Genomic DNA, 22787 nt, shown 5'->3' with positions numbered 1-22787 from the left:
GCACCAGTTGACTTATAAAGACCTAAAAAGTTATCCACGGAGTACCCCCCTTTAAGGAAATGAGGCCAAGTCAGCTCTGCTTCATCTGTATTTTGTAGGAAACTCACTATATATCTGCACGGCTTCCTGGCTGTATACGTAACTGATTAAAAAAAAGGGGGGGGGGGGAAGTGAGAGGAGACATAGTTTTTTACTATTAGGATGCAGCGTCCAGTGAACATCTCCCCAAGCTTGTTGGTTGAGTAAACCCCCTCTCTCCACAAACACCATTCCCAGACGTGGGACCTGCATGTGGATATTTCAAATATGCCTTAAATGTCAATGATATGAATTAAAATTTAAAGAGGTATTCCAGTATGGGCAAAAAATGTAATTCAGTGTAAGGGATAGGTAGGTATAGCTTTTTTTCTGCCTCGAAATAAAGAATGAACTGGCTGCACTCACCGGATCAGCGTGCAGAAAAACTGTTCTTTTATCATCTTCTTCAGTGCAGATTAACAAGTGCAATACATACAGACATAATCGGCAAAAAGGACGCTATAAGCAAGATCATCACTGGGTAACAGCCGTTGCGCGTGTGCAGACACGGTTCATCTGGGTAACAGCCGTTGCGCGTGCGCAGACACGCTTCATCTGGGTAACAGCCGCTGCGCGTGCGCAGACACGCTTCATCTGGGTAACAGCCGTTGCGCGTGCGCAGACACGCTTCATCTGGGTAACAGCCGTTGCGCGTGTGCAGACACGCTTCGGCTGGGTAACAGCCGTTGCGCTTGCGCAGACACGCTTCAGCTGGGTAACAGCCGTTGTGCGTGCGCAGACCCGCTTCAGCTGGGTAACAGCCGTTGTGCAGACCCGCTTCAGCTGGGAAACGGCTGTTACCCAGTGATGATCTGGCTTACAGCGTCCTTTTTACCTACTATGTCCGTATGTATTGCACTTGTTAATCTGCTCTGAAGATGATAATAAAAGAACAGTATTTCTGCACGCTGCTCCGGTGAGTGCAGCCAGTTCATTTTTTATTTCTTAGCTGATAAATGGACACTTACATTACTGGGTTTGTTGCACCCCGGCGGATGCGGATTTGTTAACCATCACTTCTGGGGTGTATTGTTTGTGCTCTGTGACCGTTCACATCAATGGCTGGCCGCAAATAAAGGGTTTAGTGCCGACTACTGTGTCAATGTTGCTTTTTTTTAGGATAACTTATTTTCCATTTTACCACATCCCCAAGTTTCCCTACAGCTCAGTTGGTCTGATTTTGGTCCCCCGGTGGTCCAGTTTTCTTCCTGATTCCATGACCACAGACAGCCAATCCTTGACCATAGTGGTGTTCCATCTCAGGCAATGATTGGCTGATCAGGCAGATCCTGCACCGCTCTCTCTTCTTGGAAGTGGGAAGAACACATCAGGCATCGGGGGACCAGAAGGAGACTAACAGGAGCTGAAGAAAGATTTCATTACATGCCAAGCGCTATTTCTTACCCATGCCGGAACATCTCTTTAATGCCAAAATTTCATTTTATGCAACATCTAATAAGAAAACTGAAGCAACTTTGCAATAGGTCTTGCTCTTCTATTTTGTTTCTATGGCAGACATGTGTCACTATGGTAACAGACTACAGCAGGTTTGTAGTCATCCTCCCTTTTTTCTGCACGTTACATATTGGTAATCTACCAAATGTACAGCTGTAGCCACTGCTTAACACATGGTGGCGGTGTGACACCTATAGTATGCATTTTTGTGGTGCCCTTTGCCGAGGTGGCTGTGGAAAGTACATTTGTAAGCAGGGACTCCTATCAAAAGTCAGGAGTCTCTTTCTTGTGATTGCTTTTGTACACTGGGTGCTCGGTCCAGTAAATATGTGCAGCCACCCAGCAGTATGTTGTTACCATCATCTAGCCCAGCGAATGATAACCAAGCAGTAAGGCATACAATGAATACACTGCTCAGTGTACAGGAGCAGGGACTCCTGTCTTTAAAAGGAGTCCATGCTCCTGTATTTACTTTCTGTACTGCCGCCATTTTCTTCCTGAGTTTGTTGCCTAGATGGATATAGTGTCCTGAAGTTGGGTCAATAAGGACATAGGGGGATATTTATCAAAACCTGTGTAGAGGGAGAGTGCTGCTGTTGCCCATGGCAACCAGATTGCTTCTTTCATTTTTAAAGAGGCCTATGAAAAATGAAAGAAGCAATCTGATTGGTTGCTATGGGCAACTGCACCACTCTTCCTCTACACAGGTCTTGATAAATCTCCCCCATAGTCTTGCTGTAAGACTATCCTAGGATTCCTATACATAAAACGTGTCTAGAAGGTCACCCATATGGTTACACTAGGGCACTTCAGACGGATTCCATGGCACATGGGTCTGCGGTTTACAGAACACATGTCACATGATCCTTTCATGTTCAGACTTCTACGCTACAGCTGCTGCACTTGGACCATTTAAGACTTTGCTTGCAACATTGTAACATCTAAATAGAGCCGCTCGAAGACCCGTGCCAGTAAACACGGTTTTGCCGGTCGTGGAGGAATGTCTCGGTATTTATAGGAGCCGGGCAGCTGTGCAGGACTTGTAAGGGCCAATAGTTTAGCAGGTGCAAAGACTACGATTAGCCGAGCCAAAAAGGGACACGCGGCTATTATTTCATCAGAAATAACATCCGCTTATAATGTGATTGTGAGGAGGTGCAAGCTGAACGGTGGAATTTCTATTTTGACAAGTCAGCGTTGTTGAGTATCTTTATTTCTACATAGTCTGGGATCTACAAAAACAAATATGCTGATCCTATTACATTCCAGGTGCCCTAATACAGTTAAAGGGTTATCCGGGGGAAAACTTTTTTTTTTTTTTTAAATGAACTGGTGCCAGAAAGTTAAACAGATTTGTAAATTACTTCTATTAAAAAATCTTTATCCTTCCAGTACTTATTAGCAGCTGTATGCTACAGAGGAAGTTCTTTGCTTTTTGAAATTTTTTTTTTCTTGTCCACAGTGCTCTCTGCTGACACCTTTGTCCGTGTCAGGAACTGTCCAGAGTAGCATAGGTTTGCTATGATTTTCTCCTGCTCTGGACAGTTCCTGATATGTGGACAAGACAAAAAAGAAATAAAAAAAAGAAAAGAATTTCCTCTGTAGCATACAGCTGCTAAAAAGTACTGGAAGGATAAAGATTTTTTAATAGAAGTAATTTACAAATCTGTTTAACTTTCTGGCACCAGTTCAGAAAAAAAAAAAAAAATGTTTTCTACCGGAGTACCCCTTTAATATTAAAGGGGTTTTCCGAGTTTAGACATCTTATCCCCTAACAGTCAATGCTTCCGAGACGGGGATGTGACGTCATGTCCACGTCGCTCATAGTGACTACACCCCGCCGTGGCGTGACGTCACGTCCCTGTCTAAGGAAGCAGTGCCCGGTACAGAATGCCAGGGGCTGCACAGAGATCGCGGGGGTCCCCAGCGGCAGCACCCCGGAGATCATACATCTTATACCCTTTCCTTTGGATAGGGGATAAGATGTAAAATCCCGAAATATCCCTTTAAGGATAGAACCAAACTCCACCTAACCCAAAGTATTATCTACTGAGTCAAAAAAATCAAAAATAAAACAGGAAAACACATCAGGGACATTTATCGCTATTTTTGCTAAATTTTCTGTTCGCATGTTTTCACTGGTTTGTTAGCTTGGAAGGCCACATCCTTATGATTTTGCGCTTTTTTTTGCTATTTGCTCTCTGTATTTTTTTGCACTTTAAGAGTGCCTAGCTCGGTGTGCGCAAATAGATTTGTTGTGTTCATCATCGACGTAAAAAAAAAAAAAAAAAAAATTCACAAGAAATTTGCGCAAGTATACTTCGCTGCCTGGGATGTGTAGACTTGTGGAAGTTCTTTGCACAAACTTTTTTTTTTTTTTAAATCCAAGCAAGTTATTACGTGTTATGTGCAATTCCTTAAATAGGCACTGTTACGCCGAGCGCTCCGGGTTCCCGCTCCTCCCCGGAGCGCTCGCTACACTCTCGCTCCCTCAGCGCCCCGGTCAGATCCACTGACCGGGTGCGCTGCGATACCGCCTCCAGCCGGGATGCGATTCGCGATGCGGGTGGCGCCCGCTCGCGATGCGCACCCCGGCTCCCGTACCTGACTCGCTCTCCGTCGGTCCTGTCCCGGCGCGCGCGGCCCCGCTCCCTAGGGCGCGCGCACGCCGGGTCTCTGTGATTTAAAGGGACACTGCGCCGCTGATTGGCGCAGTGGTTCTAATCAGTGTGTTCACCTGTGCACTCCCTATGTATACCTCACTTCCCCTGCACTCCCTCGCCGGATCTTGTTGCCATTGTGCCAGTGAAAGCGTTCCCTTGTGTGTTCCTAGCCTGTGTTCCAGACCTCCTGCCGTTGCCCCTGACTACGATCCTTGCTGCCTGCCCCGACCTTCTGCTACGTCCGACCTTGCTTCTGTCTACTCCCTTGTACCGCGCCTATCTTCAGCAGTCAGAGAGGTTGAGCCGTTGCTAGTGGATACGACCTGGTCACTACCGCCGCAGCAAGACCATCCCGCTTTGCGGCGGGCTCTGGTGAATACCAGTAGTGACTTAGAACCGGTCCACTAGCACGGTCCACGCCAATCCCTCTCTGGCACAGAGGATCCACCTCCTGCCAGCCGGCATCGTGACAGTAGATCCGGCCATGGATCCCGCTGAAGTTCCTCTGCCAGTTGTCGCCGACCTCACCACGGTGGTCGCCCAGCAGTCACAACAGATAGCGCAACAAGGCCACCAGCTGTCTCAACTGACCGTGATGCTACAGCAGCTACTACCACAGCTTCAGCAATCATCTCCTCCGCCAGCTCCTGCACCTCCTCCGCAGCAAGTGGCCACCTCAGGCCTACGACTATCCTTGCCGGATAAATTTGATGGGGACTCTAAGTTTTGCCGTGGCTTTCTTTCACAATGTTCCCTGCACTTGGAGATGATGTCGGACCAGTTTCCTACTGAAAGGTCTAAGGTGGCTTTCGTAGTCAGCCTTCTGTCTGGAAAAGCTCTGTCATGGGCCACACCGCTCTGGGACCGCAATGACCCCGTCACTGCCTCTGTACACTCCTTCTTCTCGGAAATTCGAAGTGTCTTTGAGGAACCTGCCCGAGCCTCTTCTGCTGAGACTGCCCTGCTGAACCTGGTCCAGGGTAATTCTTCCGTTGGCGAGTACGCCGTGCAATTCCGTACTCTTGCTTCAGAACTTTCCTGGAATAATGAGGCCCTCTGCGCGACCTTTAAAAAAGGCCTATCCAGCAACATTAAAGATGTTCTGGCCGCACGAGAAATTCCTGCTAACCTACATGAACTCATTCATCTAGCCACTCGCATTGACATGCGTTTTTCCGAAAGGCGTCAGGAGCTCCGCCAGGATATGGACTTTGTTCGCACGAGGCGTTTTTTCTCCCCGGCTCCTCTCTCCTCTGGTCCTCTGCAATCCGTTCCTGTGCCTTCCGCCGTGGAGGCTATGCAAGTTGACCGGTCTCGCCTGACACCTCAAGAGAGGACACGACGCCGCATGGAGAATCTCTGCCTGTACTGTGCCGGTACCGAACACTTCCTGAAGGATTGTCCTATCCGTCCTCCCCGCCTGGAAAGACGTACGCTGACTCCGCACAAAGGTGAAACAGTCCTTGATGTCAACTCTGCTTCTCCACGTCTTACTGTGCCTGTGCGGATATCTGCCTCTACCTTCTCCTTCTCCACTAAGGCCTTCTTGGACTCCGGATCTGCAGGAAACTTTATTTTGGCCTCTCTCATCAACAGGTTCAACATCCCAGTGACCAGTCTCGCCAGACCCCTCTACATCAATTGCGTTAACAATGAAAGATTGGACTGTGCCGTGCGTTACCGCACGGAACCCCTCCTAATGTGCATCGGACCTCACCACGAAAAAATTGAGTTTTTGGTCCTCTCCAATTGCACTTCCGAAATTCTCCTTGGACTACCCTGGCTTCAACACCATTCCCCAACCCTGGATTGGTCCACAGGGGAGATCAAGAGTTGGGGTCCCTCTTGTTTCAAGGACTGCCTTAAACCGGTTACCAGTACTCCTTGCCGTGACCCTGTGGTTCCCCCTGTAACCGGTCTCCCTAAGGCCTATATGGACTTTGCGGATGTTTTTTGCAAAAAACAAGCTGAGACTCTACCTCCTCACAGGCCTTATGACTGTCCTATTGACCTCCTCCCGGGCACTACTCCACCCCGGGGCAGAATTTATCCTCTCTCTGCCCCAGAGACTCTTGCTATGTCTGAGTACATCCAGGAAAATTTAAAAAAGGGCTTTATCCGCAAATCCTCCTCTCCTGCCGGAGCTGGATTTTTCTTTGTGTCCAAAAAAGATGGCTCCCTACGTCCTTGCATTGACTACCGCGGTCTTAATAAAATCACGGTAAAGAACCGCTACCCTCTACCTCTCATCTCTGAACTCTTTGATCGCCTCCAAGGTGCCCACATCTTTACCAAACTGGACTTAAGAGGTGCTTATAATCTCATCCGCATCAGAGAGGGGGATGAATGGAAAACGGCATTTAACACCAGAGATGGACACTTTGAGTATCTGGTCATGCCCTTTGGCCTGTGCAACGCCCCTGCCGTCTTCCAAGACTTTGTTAATGAAATTTTTCGTGATCTCTTATATTCCTGTGTTGTTGTGTATCTGGACGATATCCTGATTTTTTCTGCCAACCTAGAAGAACACCGCCAGCATGTCCGCATGGTTCTTCAGAGACTTCGTGACAATCAACTTTATGCCAAAATGGAGAAATGTCTGTTTGAATGTCAATCTCTTCCTTTCCTAGGATACTTGGTCTCTGGCCAGGGACTACAAATGGATCCAGACAAACTCTGCCGTCTTAGATTGGCCACGCCCCTCCGGACTCCGTGCTATCCAACGTTTTTTGGGGTTCGCCAATTATTACAGACAATTTATTCCACATTTTTCCACCATTGTGGCTCCTATCGTGGCTTTAACCAAAAAGAATGCCAATCCTAAGTCATGGCCTCCTCAAGCGGAAGACGCCTTTAAACAGCTCAAGTCTGCCTTTTCTTCAGCTCCCGTGCTCTCCAGACCTGACCCATCTAAACCCTTCCTATTGGAGGTTGATGCCTCCTCAGTAGGAGCTGGAGCGGTCCTTCTACAAAAAAATTCTTCCGGGCATGCTGTTACTTGTGGTTTTTTTTCTAAGACCTTCTCTCCGGCGGAGAGGAACTACTCCATCGGGGATCGAGAGCTACTAGCCATTAAATTAGCACTTGAGGAATGGAGGCATCTGCTGGAGGGATCAAGATTTCCAGTTATTATTTACACCGATCACAAGAACCTCTCCTATCTCCAGTCTGCCCAACGGCTGAATCCACGCCAGGCCAGGTGGTCTCTGTTCTTTGCCCGATTTAATTTTGAAATTCACTTTCGGCCTGCCGATAAGAACATTAGGGCCGATGCTCTCTCTCGTTCCTCGGATGCCTCGGAAGTAGAGCTCTCTCCGCAACACATCATTCCTCCTGACTGCCTGATCTCCACTTCTCCAGCCTCCATCAGGCAAACTCCTCCAGGGAAGACCTTCGTCTCCCCACGCCAACGCCTCGGAATCCTCAAATGGGGTCACTCCTCCCATCTCGCAGGTCATGCGGGCATCAAGAAATCCGTGCAACTCATCTCTCGTTTCTATTGGTGGCCGACTCTGGAGACGGATGTTGTGGATTTTGTGCGAGCCTGCACTGTCTGTGCCCGGGATAAGACTCCTCGCCAGAAGCCCGCTGGTCTTCTTCATCCTCTGCCTGTTCCCGAACAGCCTTGGTCTCTGATTGGTATGGACTTTATTACAGACTTACCCTCATCCCGTGGCAACACTGTTGTTTGGGTGGTCGTTGATCGATTCTCCAAGATGGCACATTTCATCCCTCTTCCTGGTCTTCCTTCTGCGCCTCAGTTGGCAAAACAATTTTTTGTACACATTTTTCGTCTTCACGGGTTGCCCACGCAGATCGTCTCGGATAGAGGCGTCCAATTCGTGTCTAAATTCTGGAGGGCTCTCTGTAAACAACTCAAGATTAAATTAAACTTTTCTTCTGCTTATCATCCTCAATCCAATGGGCAAGTAGAAAGAATTAACCAGGTCCTGGGTGATTATTTACGGCATTTTGTTTCCTCCCGCCAGGATGACTGGGCAGATCTTCTACCATGGGCCGAATTGTCGTATAACTTCAGAGTTTCTGAATCTTCTTCCAAATCCCCATTTTTCGTGGTGTACGGCCGTCACCCTCTTCCCCCCCTCCCTACTCCCTTGCCCTCTGGTGTACCCGCTGTGGATGAAATATCTCGTGATCTTTCCACCATATGGAAAGAGACCCAAAATTCTCTCTTACAGGCTTCATCACGCATGAAGAAGTTTGCTGATAAGAAAAGAAGAGCTCCCCCCATTTTTTCTCCCGGAGAAAAGGTATGGCTCTCCGCTAAATATGTCCGCTTCCGTGTTCCCAGCTACAAATTGGGACCACGCTATCTTGGTCCTTTCAAAATTTTGTGCCAGATTAATCCTGTCTCTTATAAACTTCTTCTCCCTCCTTCTCTTCGTATTCCTAATGCCTTTCACGTTTCTCTTCTTAAACCACTCATCATCAACCGTTTCTCTCCTAAACTTATCTCTCCCACTCCTGTCTCCGGTTCTTCAGACATCTTTCCCGTAAAGGAGATACTGGCCTCCAAAAAGGTCAGAGGAAAAACCTTCTTTTTGGTTGACTGGGAGGGCTGTGGTCCTGAAGAGAGATCCTGGGAACCTGAGGACAATATCCTAGATAAAAATCTGGTCCTCAGGTTCTCAGGCTCCAAGAAGAGGGGGAGACCCAAGGGGGGGGTACTGTTACGCCGAGCGCTCCGGGTTCCCGCTCCTCCCCGGAGCGCTCGCTACACTCTCGCTCCCGCAGCGCCCCGGTCAGATCCACTGACCGGGTGCGCTGCGATACCGCCTCCAGCCGGGATGCGATTCGCGATGCGGGTGGCGCCCGCTCGCGATGCGCACCCCGGCTCCCGTACCTGACTCGCTCTCCGTCGGTCCTGTCCCGGCGCGCGCGGCCCCGCTCCCTAGGGCGCGCGTGCGCCGGGTCTCTGCGATTTAAAGGGCCACTGCGCCGCTGATTGGCGCAGTGGTTCTAAGCAGTGTGTTCACCTGTGCACTCCCTATGTATACCTCACTTCCCCTGCACTCCCTCGCCAGATCTTGTTGCCATTGTGCCAGTGAAAGCGTTCCCTTGTGTGTTCCTAGCCTGTGTTCCAGACCTCCTGCCGTTGCCCCTGACTACGATCCTTGCTGCCTGCCCCGACCTTCTGCTACGTCCGACCTTGCTTCTGTCTACTCCCTTGTACCGCGCCTATCTTCAGCAGTCAGAGAGGTTGAGCCGTTGCTAGTGGATACGACCTGGTCACTACCGCCGCAGCAAGACCATCCCGCTTTGCGGCGGGCTCTGGTGAATACCAGTAGTGACTTAGAACCGGTCCACTAGCACGGTCCACGCCAATCCCTCTCTGGCACAGAGGATCCACCTCCTGCCAGCCGGCATCGTGACAGGCACGGTCATTTGAATGACCTTTGCATAGATCAATAGTGATTATAAGAAGCTTTTCACTATATCAGACAAAAATGCTTCTTTCTCCTCTTATCGAGCTTCTTTCTCTCCTTCCTATCCTGTTAGACTGTATTCCGCTCTGAAAATCAGCTCAGCTTTGTCCTGTATCTGCAAGACAAGTAATACAAGTCTATGGAGGAAGCTCTGTTTTTTGAAGATTTGTGTAGCAAGTAGTAGTTAAACCCATCAATCAGATCACTGAAGGGGCTGTGGCGGTCAGGTGAATCATGTGGATTTGTTTGCCAGACAGTCCCGTACGTTCCCTAGCAGAGGTTCCATGTACTGCAACTCGCTCCCAATTACTCCAATGGACCTAAGCTTCAGATCGCTGCAGTACCAGGCATGGCCATTATATGACATAACGCTCTGGGCCTAGTAAACAACGAAGAGGCTACAGTGCTTTGGATCAGCTGATCGGTGGTTGTGCCAGGAGTCTAACTCCCCATCAATCTGATCGGATTGGTGTATATTAAAAGGGTACTCCACTGGCCAGCGTTGGAACATTTAGTTCTGAATGCTGTGCGCGCGTGCGCTGCGGGGGTCGGCCACACCCCCTCGCGATTTCAGGTCCTTCCCTCTCAATGCAAGTCTATGGGAGGGGGCGTGGCAGTCGCCACGCCCCCTCCCATAGACTTTCATTGAGAGGGAGGGGCACGACATCACGAGTGGGCATGGCCGACCCCCCACAGTGCATACACACGGTTCAGAACTAAACGTTCCAACGCTGGTCAATGGAGTACCCTTTTAAACCCCTTGAAGGCTTCTCTTCCAGATCCTTGCACAGAGCCCTCTATCTTCTCAGCAGGCTTTCAGTTTAGCTCATAAATAATGCATCCTCCACTGCACAGGAAAATCTCAAGACTAAATATTTCCAGAGACGTGAATGCATGTTTGTTTTTCTTGCAGTTATATTTAGAAATAAATAAAAAAAAATAAAAAAATAATAAGTCGCTGCGGACCGGAGCTCCAGCCAGAAGACGTTACTCATCGGCAAACAAAAGCTCCTCGAGACATCCGAACGAGAAGGAAAGAGCTTTCATCTATGAGAAAATGAGGCTCCTTATAATAACACATGTGGATTACAGCTCGGAATCACCGCGGAGAAAGGGCTCAAATGTGGATTAAGACGAACGGCCCATGGCTCCTGTTCTGGAGCCTTATAGTTGTCTGCAGGAATCATGACAGCAAGCTACGAGTAGGTCCTTTCTATGTCCCCAGGGTTGACTATATATTGATAACCTGGTGACAAGATCAATGGAAAGAGACTCAAGACTGATCACAACAAAAAGGTTAAAGGGGTACTCCGGTGATTAAACATATTTGTAAATTACTTCTATTAAAAAATCTTAATCCTTCCAGTACTTATTAGCTGCTGAATGCTACAGAGGAAATTCCTTTCTTTTTGGAACACTAACGACATCACGAGCACAGTGCTCTCTGCTGACATCTCTGTCCATTTTAGCAACCATGCATAGCAGATGTATGCTAAGGGCAGCATGGTGGCTCAGTGGTTAGCACTGCTGCCTTGCAGTGCTGGGGCCTTGGGTTCAAATCCCACTAAGGACAACAATAAATAAAGTTGTTATTATTATTATTATTATGTCATCAAAGAGCACTGTGCTCGTGATGTCATCAGAGAGAACTCCAAAAAGAAAAGAATTTCCTCTGTAGTATTCAGCAGGTTCTTCCAATTCTATACATTAGAGGAGGCACTAGATTGCGCACCCATTGTAGGGCCACTTTGGAATACTGATACTGTAGAATAAGACTGCACTAAACTGTAGAAAAAAAGCGACTGTCCTTCAAAGACAAACCCTGGTTCAACTAACATAATGGGTGACCCTCGAGGGTAGTTCTTAGTCAACCTTTTTTGACTAACACTGTGGGAGTGGCTCTAGTCATGTAGGACCTGGCCAGTTCATGCTTTAAAGGGGTACTCCAATGGAAAACATTTTTCTTTAATCAACTGGTGCCAGAAAGTTAAACAGATTTGTAAATTACTTCTATTCAAAAAATCTTAATCCTTCCAGTACTTAGCGGTTTTATGCTCCACAGGAAGTTCTTTTCTTTTTGAATTTCCTTTCTGTCTGACCACAATGCTCTCTACTGACACTTCTGTCCATTTTAGGAACTGTCCAGAGCAGGATAGGTTTGCTATGGGGATTTTCTCCTACTCTAGACAGTTCCTGACATGGACAGAGGTGTCAACAGAGAGCACTGTGGTCAGACAGAAAAGCAATTCAAGAAAAGAACTTCCTGTGGAGCATACAACAGCTGATAAGTACTGGAAGGATTAAGATTTTAATCCTTCCAGTACTTATCAGCTGCTTTCTGATCCACAGGAAGTTCCTTTCTTTTTGAATTTCTCTCCAGTCTGACCACAGTAGGAGAAAATCCCCATAGCAAACCTATCCTGCTCTGGACAGTTCCTGACACGGACAGAGGTGTCAGCAGAGAGCACTGTGGTCAGACAGAAAGGAAATTCAAAAAGAAAAGAACTTCCAGTACTTAGCTGCTGTATGATCCACAGGACGTTCTTTTCTTTTTGAATTTCCTTTCAGTCTGACCACAGTGCTCTCTGCTGACACCTCTGTCCGTGTCAGGAACTGTACAGAGCAGGAAAGGTTTGCTATGGGGATTTGCTCCTACTCTGGACAGTTCCTGACATGGGCAAAGATGTCAGCAGAGAGCACTGTGGTCAGACTGGAGAAAAATTCTAAGAGAAAGGAACTTCCTGTGGATCAGAAAGCAGCTGATAAATACTGGAAGGATTAATATTTTTAAATAGAAGTAATTTACAAATATCTATATAAATTCACTAGCGCTGGATGGGTTTGGATCTGATCTGTGGCTGGACTGCTGCTAAGCCAATAGATGTGCTCCCCTGTTGATGCACATCAATATATGGTATAGGTAGCAAAAGTATTATAAAATTGGCAAGCGCTGTATCAGACACATTACAAATATGGCTATATCGTTGAAACTGACCTGTATAAGCAGTAAGAGGGAAGAGAGGTCCTGATGATACAGATCGAGCTGTACGCGGTATGAGGGAGAGATCATAAAATGGCTGTTAAGGGTCAATGGCGATGGCGCATGCAGTAATTAGTAGAGATATGCAGATTCAGGTGCCAGAACGGCTGCTATAGTAGGCTGAAGGAGCGATGTTCCTGGTAGGGAGCTGTATTATTCTATCGCAGGTCCGTATGGATGTTATAGTGGAGAGTGCTTTGTACTGTGTATCTGCGTGGGCTCTCCCTGAGGGTGCTCCAGAGGTTGAGAGTATGTATTAAATAGATCCTTTTCTAGAGTTCAGATCTGGTATGTCTCCGGCAGGCGTCAGCTGCGCGGTGATCACTGCTGAGAGCTCTCGATGAGGGTGATCCAGGGATTGCTAGGGGGTATTGAATAGTAATCGTTTCTGGGAGTTCTTATTGGTAATCCGGTTTGTTAGAAGGAGCGTTTGGCCGGTAGCGCCTCTACCTACCTGCACGCCCGCTACTGGATGGTTAAGGTAGGAATGATTTGGATTTGAGTGACGTCACTACGGTATCCTCTGTGGTCCACAAACCTATCGACGCGTTTCGGAAGACAGGTACATCACAGCTCCCTACCAGGAACATCGCTCCTTCAGCCTACTTTAGCAGCCGTTCTGGCACCTGAATCTGCATATCTCTACTAATTACTGCATGCGCCATCGCCATTGACCCTTAACAGCCATTTTATGATCTCTCCCTCATACCGCGTACAGCTCGATCTGTATCATCAGGACCTCTCTTCCCTCTTACTGCTTATACAGGTCAGTTTCAACGATATAGCCATATTTGTAATGTGTCTGATACAGCGCTTGCCAATTTTATAATACTTTAATTTACAAATATGTTTAACTTTTTGGCACCAGTTGATAAAGAAAATAATAATAATAATAAAAAAAAATAATAATAATAATAATAATTATATTATATTATATTATATTATATTAATATATATATATATTATATTATATTATATTATATATATATATATATATATATATATATATATATATATGTGTGTGTGTGTGTGTGTGTGTGTGTGTGTGTATGTATTTTCCAGTGGAGTACCCCTTTAACCAGTACCACTATTCATTTATATGGCCACCATGTAATGCTGGTTGGTTGTGTTTCCCCAAAAAACCCCAGCTGATCCCTCCATATTAGTAAGTCCATGGTGATCAGCTTCCATTTAGAAAAATTGCCTTCATGAGATCTTGTCTCCCTAATGAACCTTATGTCTTCTAAAGTTACGCAATGAAGAACGGGGGGAGAAGAAAAATCCACCCACCTACCCTAAAGAAGGAGATTGATTTCAAACTCCCCCAGGCTCACCTTGGAAAGTATTATACAGCTCCACACATGTTCCGAGTTGGATTCCCATACTTTGAATGCCTCCACGTTAAATCAGAGATATAAGGGAATAAAAAGATAAAGATGGCGCTATAATAGTGCCGCTAATCCACGTTATTAGCGGAGAATTAACCAGAATGGTAAAGGTAGCTGGCCGTCGGTCCCGTCGAGGACGGTGAGGAATGCAGTCATACAGATGTGGGAAGTGGAAATCCCGGCAGGGGTTTCCTTTCCTTCCAGTGAAAATCCGACTGCGGCACTGTAGCGCTAGCGCTACAGTGCCGCAGTCGGTTTTTCACTGGAAGGAAAGGAAACCCTTGCCGGGATTTCCACATCTGTACAACTCCACGTTAAATTAGAGACATATGGAGTTAGGAGGTCCTGAGTAGAGATGAGCGAACTTACAGTAAATTCGACTCGTCACGAACTTCTCGGCTCGGCAGTTGATGACTTATCCTGCGTAAATTAGTTCAGCTTTCAGGTGCTGCGGTGGGCTGGAAAAGGTGGATACAGTCCTAGGAAAGAGTCTCCTAGGACTGTATCCATCTTTTCCAGCCCACCGGAGCACCTGAAAGCTGAACTCATTTATGCAGGATAAGTCATCAACTGCCGAGCCGAGAAGTTTGTGACGAATCGAATTTACTGTAAGTTTGCTCATCTCTAGTCCTGAGCCATGTTTCACCAGATGCCATATTGCAGAGATATTCTGCCCTCAGTGTTCATATAAAAGGAAATTAAAGGAGTACTATTGTGTTTTTTTTTTTTTTTTTTTAATTAACCCTCCGTGCCCGGGCTGCAAAATGAAACAAAACAAACTTTAACTCACCTGCCTACATTCCCCTGTTGCTCCGTCGTCTGTGTCCCGTTCTCCGGTCCCTGTCTTCTTCCACTTCCTGCGGGTCGGTGAATCACGCTGCTCTCAGCGTATCACTGTCCGCAGCGGGAGCGGGACATTGCTGAGAGCCGCAGGAAGTGACTCACCGACCCGCAGGAAGTGGACGAAGACAGGGACCGGAGAACGGGACACAGACGTCGGAGCAACAGGGGAACGTAGGCAGGTGAGTTAAAGTTTGTTTTGTTTCATTTTGCAGCCCGGGCACGGAGGGTTAAAGGGGTACTCAGGTGGGAACTTTTTTTTTTTTTTTTTTTTTTTTTTTTTAAGTCAACTGGTGCCAGAAAGTTACACAAATTTGTACATTACTTCTATTAAAAAATCTTAATCCTTTCAGTACTTATTAGCTGCTGAATACTACAGAGTAAATTATTTTCTTATTGGAACAGTGTTTTCTGCTGACATCACGAGTACAGTGCTCTCTGCTGACACCTCTGTCCAATTTAGGAACTGTCCAGAGAAGTATATGTTTGCTATTAGGATTTTCTCCTACTCTGGACAGTTCTTAAAATGGACAGAGATGTCAGCAGAGAGCACTGTGCTCGTGATGTCAGCAGAGAGCTCTGTGTTCCAAAAGGAAAATAATTTCCTCTGTAGCATTCAGCAGCTAATAAGTACTGGAAGGATTAAGATTTTTAAGAGTCTCCTCTGTCCTCTACTCGTTACCTGTATTAAAGGGGTTATCCAGGAAAAAAAAAAACTTTTTTTGATATATCAACTGGCTCCAGAAAGTTAAACAGATTTGTAAATTACTTCTATTAAATCTTAATCCTTTCAGTACTCGTGAGCTGATGAAGTTGAGTTGTTCTTTCTGTCTAAGTGCTCTCTGATGACACGTGTCTCAGGAACCGCCCAGTTTAGAAGCAAAACCCCAAAGCAAACCTCTTCTACTCTGTGCAGTTCCCGAGACAAGCAGAGATGTCAGCAGAGAGCAATGTTGCCAGACAGAAAACAACAACTCAACTTTAGCAGCTGATAATTATTGAAAGGATTAAGATTTTTTAATAGAAGTAATTTACAAATCTGTTTAACTTTCTGGCACCAGTCGATTTAAAAAAAATATATATATAATAAGTTTCCCCCGGAGTACCCCTTTAATAAAAAAAAAAAGCGCCATAATACTCTGTGCTATACAAAGGCGGTACCTGGTAGCACATCAAGTCTCTACAGCTTCAAAGTAACCATCAAAATTACAAACTATGTGCTGTGCATCACTGGCAATGATGTCATGAGTAGTGCTGAGCGGCATAGGCCATATTGGAATTCGCGATATTTTGCGAATATATGGATGAATATTCGTCATATATTCGCTAAATTAGCATTTTCGTAATATTCGCGTTTTATTTTCGCATATGCGAATATTCGCATATGCTGAAATTTGCATATGCATAGATTAGCATAAACGAAAATTTGCATATGCGAAAATTACCATATGCAAAAATTTGCATAAGCGAAAATTCGGACGCCAGTCTCACACAGTAGTATTAGAGCCTTCTTTACACCACACAAGCTGGAAGCAGAGAGGGATGATCACTGTGATGTGTACTGTGAAAAAAGAATATTCGTAATTGCGAATATATAGCGCTATATTCGTGAATATTCGCGAATTCGCGAATATGCGATATTGGCGAATAAAATTCGCATTGCAAATATTCGCGAGCAACACTAGTCATGAGGTACATACCTGTAATAAAAGAATACGCCGCCAAGACGTTGCTGATCAATGCCATCTCAGAACTGCTCTGCCCCACGGGTGCCATGGTTTGATTGGAGACAGGAGGATCTATTGTTCCCATAGAGAGGTTATTATCTATGGGGTAAAAGGCGGCTGCCGGTCCTTTCTTGGTGTCTGTATTAAACACAAAGACATTGAGGGACATTTACAAAGTGTGGTGTGATGTCTTACCTATTTTAGAGCACTAAAGTTGCGGTGATAGTTGCAGACGTGTGCCACATTTATCAAAGGGTGCACGAACTTTGATAAATTTCGCTGATGCAACTTCTAGAAAAAAAAGTCTCTTACATTGGCTGAAATGTGGCGCAGAAATATATAGGGCAGGGCTGACTCAACCTGACAAACTTTCTATTTCTGGCATCGTGCAACAATTTTGCGACATTCGCAAAAAAAAGTCACACTTAGTAAATCAGTGACCAAGTGCTCTATATGGGTAAAAAAAAAATATATTATATATAGAAACCTTTCTAAAGCGATTGTCACATAAAAAGTCGCACGGACCTGTTGTGCGACAAAAATAGAGAAAAAAGCCATTAAAGGGGTACTTCGGTGGAATTTTTTTTTTTTTTTTAAATGAACTGGTGCCAGATAGTTAAACAGATTTGTAAATGACTTCTATTTAAAAAATCTTTACCCTTCCAGTACTTTTTAGCAGCTGTATGCTACAGAGGAAATTCTATTCTTTTTGAATTTCTCTTTTTTTTGGGTTGTCCACAGTGCTCTTTGCTGACACCTGATGCCCGTATCAGGAAGTGTCCAGAGCAGGATAGGTTTGCTATGGGGATTTTCTCCTGCTCTGGACAGTTCCTGATACAGGCATCATGTGTCAGCAGAGAGCACTGTGGACAAGACAATAGCATACAGCTGCTAAAAAGTACTGGAAGGATAAAGATTTTTTTAATAGAAGTAACTTACAAATCTGTTTAACTTTCTGGCACCATACCGCTTTAAAGCTTTCTAAACAGCTTGATAAATCCCCCTCATTGATACTATAATGTATAGATCCAAGGTAATGCAGGGATTAGAGATGAGCGAACTTACAGTAAATTCGATTCGTCACGAACTTCTCGGCTCGGCAGTTGATGTCTTTTCCTGCGTAAATTAGTTCAGCTTTCCGGTGCTCCGGTGGGCTGGAAAAGGTGGATACAGTCCTAGGAAAGAGTCTCCTAGGACTGTATCCACCTTTTCCAGCCCATCGGAGCACCTGAAGGCTGAACTAATTTACGAAAAAGTCATCAACTGCCGAGCCGAGAAGTTCGTGACAAATCGAATTTACTGTAAGTTCGCTCATCTCTAGCAGGGATCAATTCCTGAGGAAAAAAAGTGTGGCAACTCACCCAAGATTTGCACCGGCAGGACTAATTGGAACAATGTTTTTGCTGTGGAAAAAGAGCAGGAACTCTGTTCCCATGCGTTACTGCAGGACTTGAGCCCTGGGGTAATGTATAGCACATTTTCCCTAATTGGCCCCTCTATCTAGGACTTTGGTTATCCTCTGGATAGGCCATTAATTTTAGATTGCAAAGGTCCGACTGCCTGCAATCGGACCTCCGCAATCAGCCATTGGCTGTCCGGGCAATCTGGGAGTTGTAGTTTTGCAACAGCTGGAGGCGCTCTGGTTGGGAAACACTGGTATAGGTTATGGTGCAACATTCCAGGAGTTAGAGTAATTGGTTGGATATATACTGGCCACTGCAATGCCGGTATTTTTAATATAAAAAAAAACACGTCAGGGTGGCCAAAATGCCGGCTGTGCTGGTAAAATCCTGGTCAGGTGGCCACCCTAGCAGCGGTGCAAGAAACTTCAGTATTAACAAGCTTACTTGGGTAGGACAAAGCTGTAGTCCCTCGCACTGCTGCTACAAATAGTCCAGCGATACAAGGATGAGCGAGACCTCTGCCCATCGAGGCTGGAGAACCTCTTCAACCTCAATGTCCTTACATAGGATTCATTCTAAGAACAAAGGGGGAGATTTATCAAAACCTGTGCAAAGGAAAAGTTGCCCAGTTGCCCGTAGCAACCAATCAGATCGCTTCTTTTATTTTGAAGAGGCCTTGTTAAAAATGAAAGAAGCGATCTGATTGGTTGCTACGGGCAACTGGGACAGGTTTTGATAAATCTCCCCAAATGTCCTGACCTAAAGAGGAGCATTATGACTGTAATGGTGTCCGCCAAGTAGGATACACAGAACCATTGACATGCTAAGGGAGGCGTAACCTGAGAAGCTGATGTATTTTCTATAACTAGGACTCTTCTCCAATATAAACTTCCCAGCTGATGAGTTCACAAGAGACCAGGCCGGACCCGCAGTCTCCGCTGACTTTCTCCAGACCTGGATCCTTGGCTTCTGCTTCTTATCTGGAGCCAATTAGACCCGAGACAGAAGCATTAATCACTTCCCCTCACAGAGGCCTAATAGAACTACACAGACTGCGTCTGGCCGGGGATGTTTGGCTTGGAGGACACTCAAATACTGAAATCAGCCATTTTTATTTTGGACAATCTCAATAATAAGCTGGACAGAAACCCCCTACAAAGAGCAGCAATCTGTGGGAAAACCAGACGAGAAAGTGTTTAAAAGGGGTCATCTAGCAAAAGAAACAACCTGTGATTGGTGTCACAGTATAATAAAGCAACTTATATAATGTTATTAGCCATGTTATTTCACAGATTTCTCCATATTAGCTCCTGTCCCTGCTTTCCTCCTGACTGCTGAGGACCAGACCATTTATGTGTAAAGAGGGGAGCTCATATTACTGCTCATTAGATTTTAAAGGCAGCAGGAAGCCTCAACGATAAGACAGCAGTGAACCTGTACTTACGGAAACTACTGTGACTGAGAAAGGCTTACTGACGCCTTAAAATCTCATGAGCAATAATAGGAGCTCCCCCTCTTCATATTTATGGCACTATACAGAGTAAGAGAGGTTCTTTGTAGAAACTGAAAGCACAAGTCCAAAGTTTCAGGCCTGAGGGTTCTAGAGGTCTAACATGGGGAGACGTAGGCCACACTGGACAGTACAGTTGCAGAGACAACTGTACTATGCTCAGCAAAGTTACATAGTTAGTATGGTTGAAAAAAGACGTCCATCAAGTCCAACCAGAGAATTGAAGGGAAGGGTGTAAGGGGATAAGGGGAAGGGATGTAGTTTTATAATTCTGCATAAGCATTAATGTTATTTTGTTCAAGGAATGTATCTAACCCTGTTTTAAAGCTGTTAATTGTTCCTGCTGTGACCAGTTCCTGAGGTAGACCGTTCCATAAATTCACAGTCCTTATGGTAAAGTTCTATGCACAAGCCCTTTTTCTGATAAACTGGATTCATGCAGCAACCGTACCATCCAGCATGGCCTACATCTTCCCATGCTGGAGCCAAAGATCATGCGGGCCTGAAACTTGGACCATGCATGTGTTTTCAGACCTAGGTCTCTAAACTGTCCGGGCATGCTGTGGGTTGTAGTTTTGCAACAGCTGAAGGTCCTCAGTTTGGAGACCTAGTTCTGAAAACACATGCATGGTTCAAGATTTTAGCAGAATTGGCCAACATTCTCATGTGCATGGCAGCCTTCTGACTCTCCACCGAACAGATGTCCAGGAAAAGAAGGATAGGGCAGGCTCAATTTCAATGCCTGATTCTCTTGTTCTCCCTAGAGCTAAGCCGATAGCAATGGTGTCTGGCAGTGGTTTTCTCCCCTCTACTTATTGGTAATTTATGCATGCTTGACCAAGCTGAGCATGCATGCGTTTTAAATGGGAAGAGGAGAGAAAGCCACTGCCAGGCAGGAGAGAAGAGACGCTGCCAGGCACCTATGACAGTGGCCTTTACCGACTAATTTGGCCTTGAATTTCTTTATTAAATGATCATTTGCCTTACCTGGCAGAACTTGTTCTGTTATGAATGCAGGATCAGGGAAGAGGACCCCATCCCCAATCACGTCACGGTCGTACGCCCCTGGCAGTCGGGTGTAGTGTGTTTGCCGTACCCTGTGGTAATTCGTTGATTTTGGCTGGGTTTCAAGCAGCAGTTTCTGTGGTACTAAAGGAAACAGAGACATAAAAAGGTTTGAAAAAAATCCCCCCATAAAATCATTAAAAGCTGTAAAGGAATTTATTCCATTAACATTAATCTTAGGGGCCATTAACTGTAAAATAGGTTTATTTTTGTTACATCAGATAAGATTTCACCGACCGGTAAACACAAAGTTGGAGACAGCGTAATGTTCATTTTATCAGAGACCTGAAATGTAATGGAAAAGAAAACACATATAAGAGGTCATATGCAGAGCCAAGAGATCCTCAGCAACAACCCTGAAATGGGGGGGGGGGGGGGGGGGAAGTTTCCGGCTTGGCTTATTGAATCCTTAGTCATGTTCTGAGGCTTCTTAAAAAGGAATCGATCACTGATGCCACCTATTGTAGGTAGCTTTCCCTTCAAGTCAGATAACTGCTTTGCATATGTTTCTTCCCAGAATTCCCAGTGGAACATGAATGGCCTATAAGCCACCACACTTTATGATGTTCAAGAAGAAAAATGACGCCTTTGGTCCTACAATGATAAGCCTCTCAACAGCCAGTCAGTACCCTGTTGATGTGTATCGACAAAAAGCAGACTACAGATGGGTATTTTTTCAGTCTGGAGAGAGCTCTGGCTTGGCTTCCAAGTCATGTTGTAAGGCTTCTAGTTGGAATGAAAAGAAGCCAATCCCAGCACAGCCCAGGAGAATCAACCAATCCCCAGCACAGCCCAGGAGGATCAACCAATCCCCAGCACAGCCCAGGAAGATCAAGCAAATCCCCAGCACAGCCCAGGAAGATCAAGCAAATCCCCAGCACAGCCCAGGAGGATCAGCCAATCCCCAGCACAGCCCAGGAGGATCAGCCAATCCCCAGCACAGCCCAGGAGGATCAGCCAATCCCCAGCACAGCCCAGGAGGATCAGCCAATCCCCAGCACAGCCCAGGAGGATCAGCCAATCCCCAGCACAGCCCAGGAGGATCAACCAATACCAGCACAGATTTTGTTTGAAAGAGCCAAATGTGAATGTGCTTACATAGTGAGATATAGTATGGTGACATTGAGGCAAGAATAAGCATTTGTGTTTTGGAATTTACAATGGGGGTCCGTTGAGACTGTACAGCGAAACATTCAGAATATATCCGGTAGAAGTGCTCCGAATAGAGACTGCGTTTCGTATTGGGTGAAGCAACAGGAAACCAATGAGGGTTTGTGTCCTGGGAAAAGTCTGGGTCGCCAAAAGACTTCAGGAGAGACCGTGACCAGGGTTGAAGCAGTGTACGAGTTTCGTCCTAGAAAGTAGACCTGAATGACTAGTATGGAACTACAGGAATAAAGGAACCCAGCACTCACCGGTAATGTTATATCATGTGGATTTATTGATACATAGTTGAATTACGTGAAGGACACGTTTTGGCATATAGCCTTCCTGAGCTGAGGAAGGCAATATGCTGAAATGCGTCCTTCACTTAATGATCCACATGAATTAGCGTCCTTCATGTAATGATCCACCGCATCCACATGATTTAGCATTACTATTGAGTGCTGGGTTTCTTATTCACAATACAGGTCTGCTCCCACCCTGTGCACCACCCCCACAGACGTAAATGCCGACCTGACTATTACCAAATTACCAGTATGGAACTACAGGCCCCACAACCACAGTATGGTGGACTTTATGAAAAAATCTACTTTGTGAGTAACACATCTTCAGGAGATAAACCAAAACACTGATTTTTTCATTACCTTGCTGGGCTGAGGAAGAGGATGAATTTGCAGACAGGCTGATGCGACCTTTAACCTAAGTGGGAAGGTCTATCCCCACAATGTTTTTCTTTACGAGCACCAAGTTCTATGTGTCTTAATGGAGCAAAGTAACATGCTCTATGCAATGATCGGGCACAAAGTCTACGCTCCCTTCATTTTCGAGGAGGATCCAGTCATTGGTCGCTCCTACCGCGACACGTTACAGAAAGATCGGCCAAACATAGTCTATCCGCAGATAGGTAACCTCCATATTTCTGTTTGGATGTTTGCCAACACCCGAATAAAACTTTGAAAGTTGTATCCGCCGCTCCGTTGCACAGGCCTTCATGATTGCAAGTTCTA

The 22787-nt window shown here is 45.8% G+C and overlaps 1 protein-coding gene across 2 annotated transcripts in view; it reads right to left on the bottom strand.

The window, feature by feature from the left end:
- The window catches only part of EVA1A (eva-1 homolog A, regulator of programmed cell death), a 370201-nt gene that overhangs the window by 5610 nt on the left and 341804 nt on the right, over positions 1-22787 (bottom strand). For both annotated transcript variants that reach the window (XM_056563857.1, XM_056563858.1), the window contains exons 6-7: positions 20539-20700; positions 16612-16776 (exon numbers count right to left, since the gene is read on the bottom strand). In XM_056563857.1, the coding sequence (XP_056419832.1) occupies positions 16612-16776; positions 20539-20700 (327 nt within the window). The remainder of the gene's footprint in view (positions 1-16611; positions 16777-20538; positions 20701-22787) is intronic.

The sequence above is a fragment of the Hyla sarda genome, chromosome 3 (assembly GCF_029499605.1).
Source record: "Hyla sarda isolate aHylSar1 chromosome 3, aHylSar1.hap1, whole genome shotgun sequence".
Lineage (NCBI taxonomy): Eukaryota > Metazoa > Chordata > Amphibia > Anura > Hylidae > Hyla > Hyla sarda.
The sequence above is the reverse complement of the archived record's forward strand: the minus strand, read 5'-3'. Positions and strand labels throughout refer to the sequence as shown.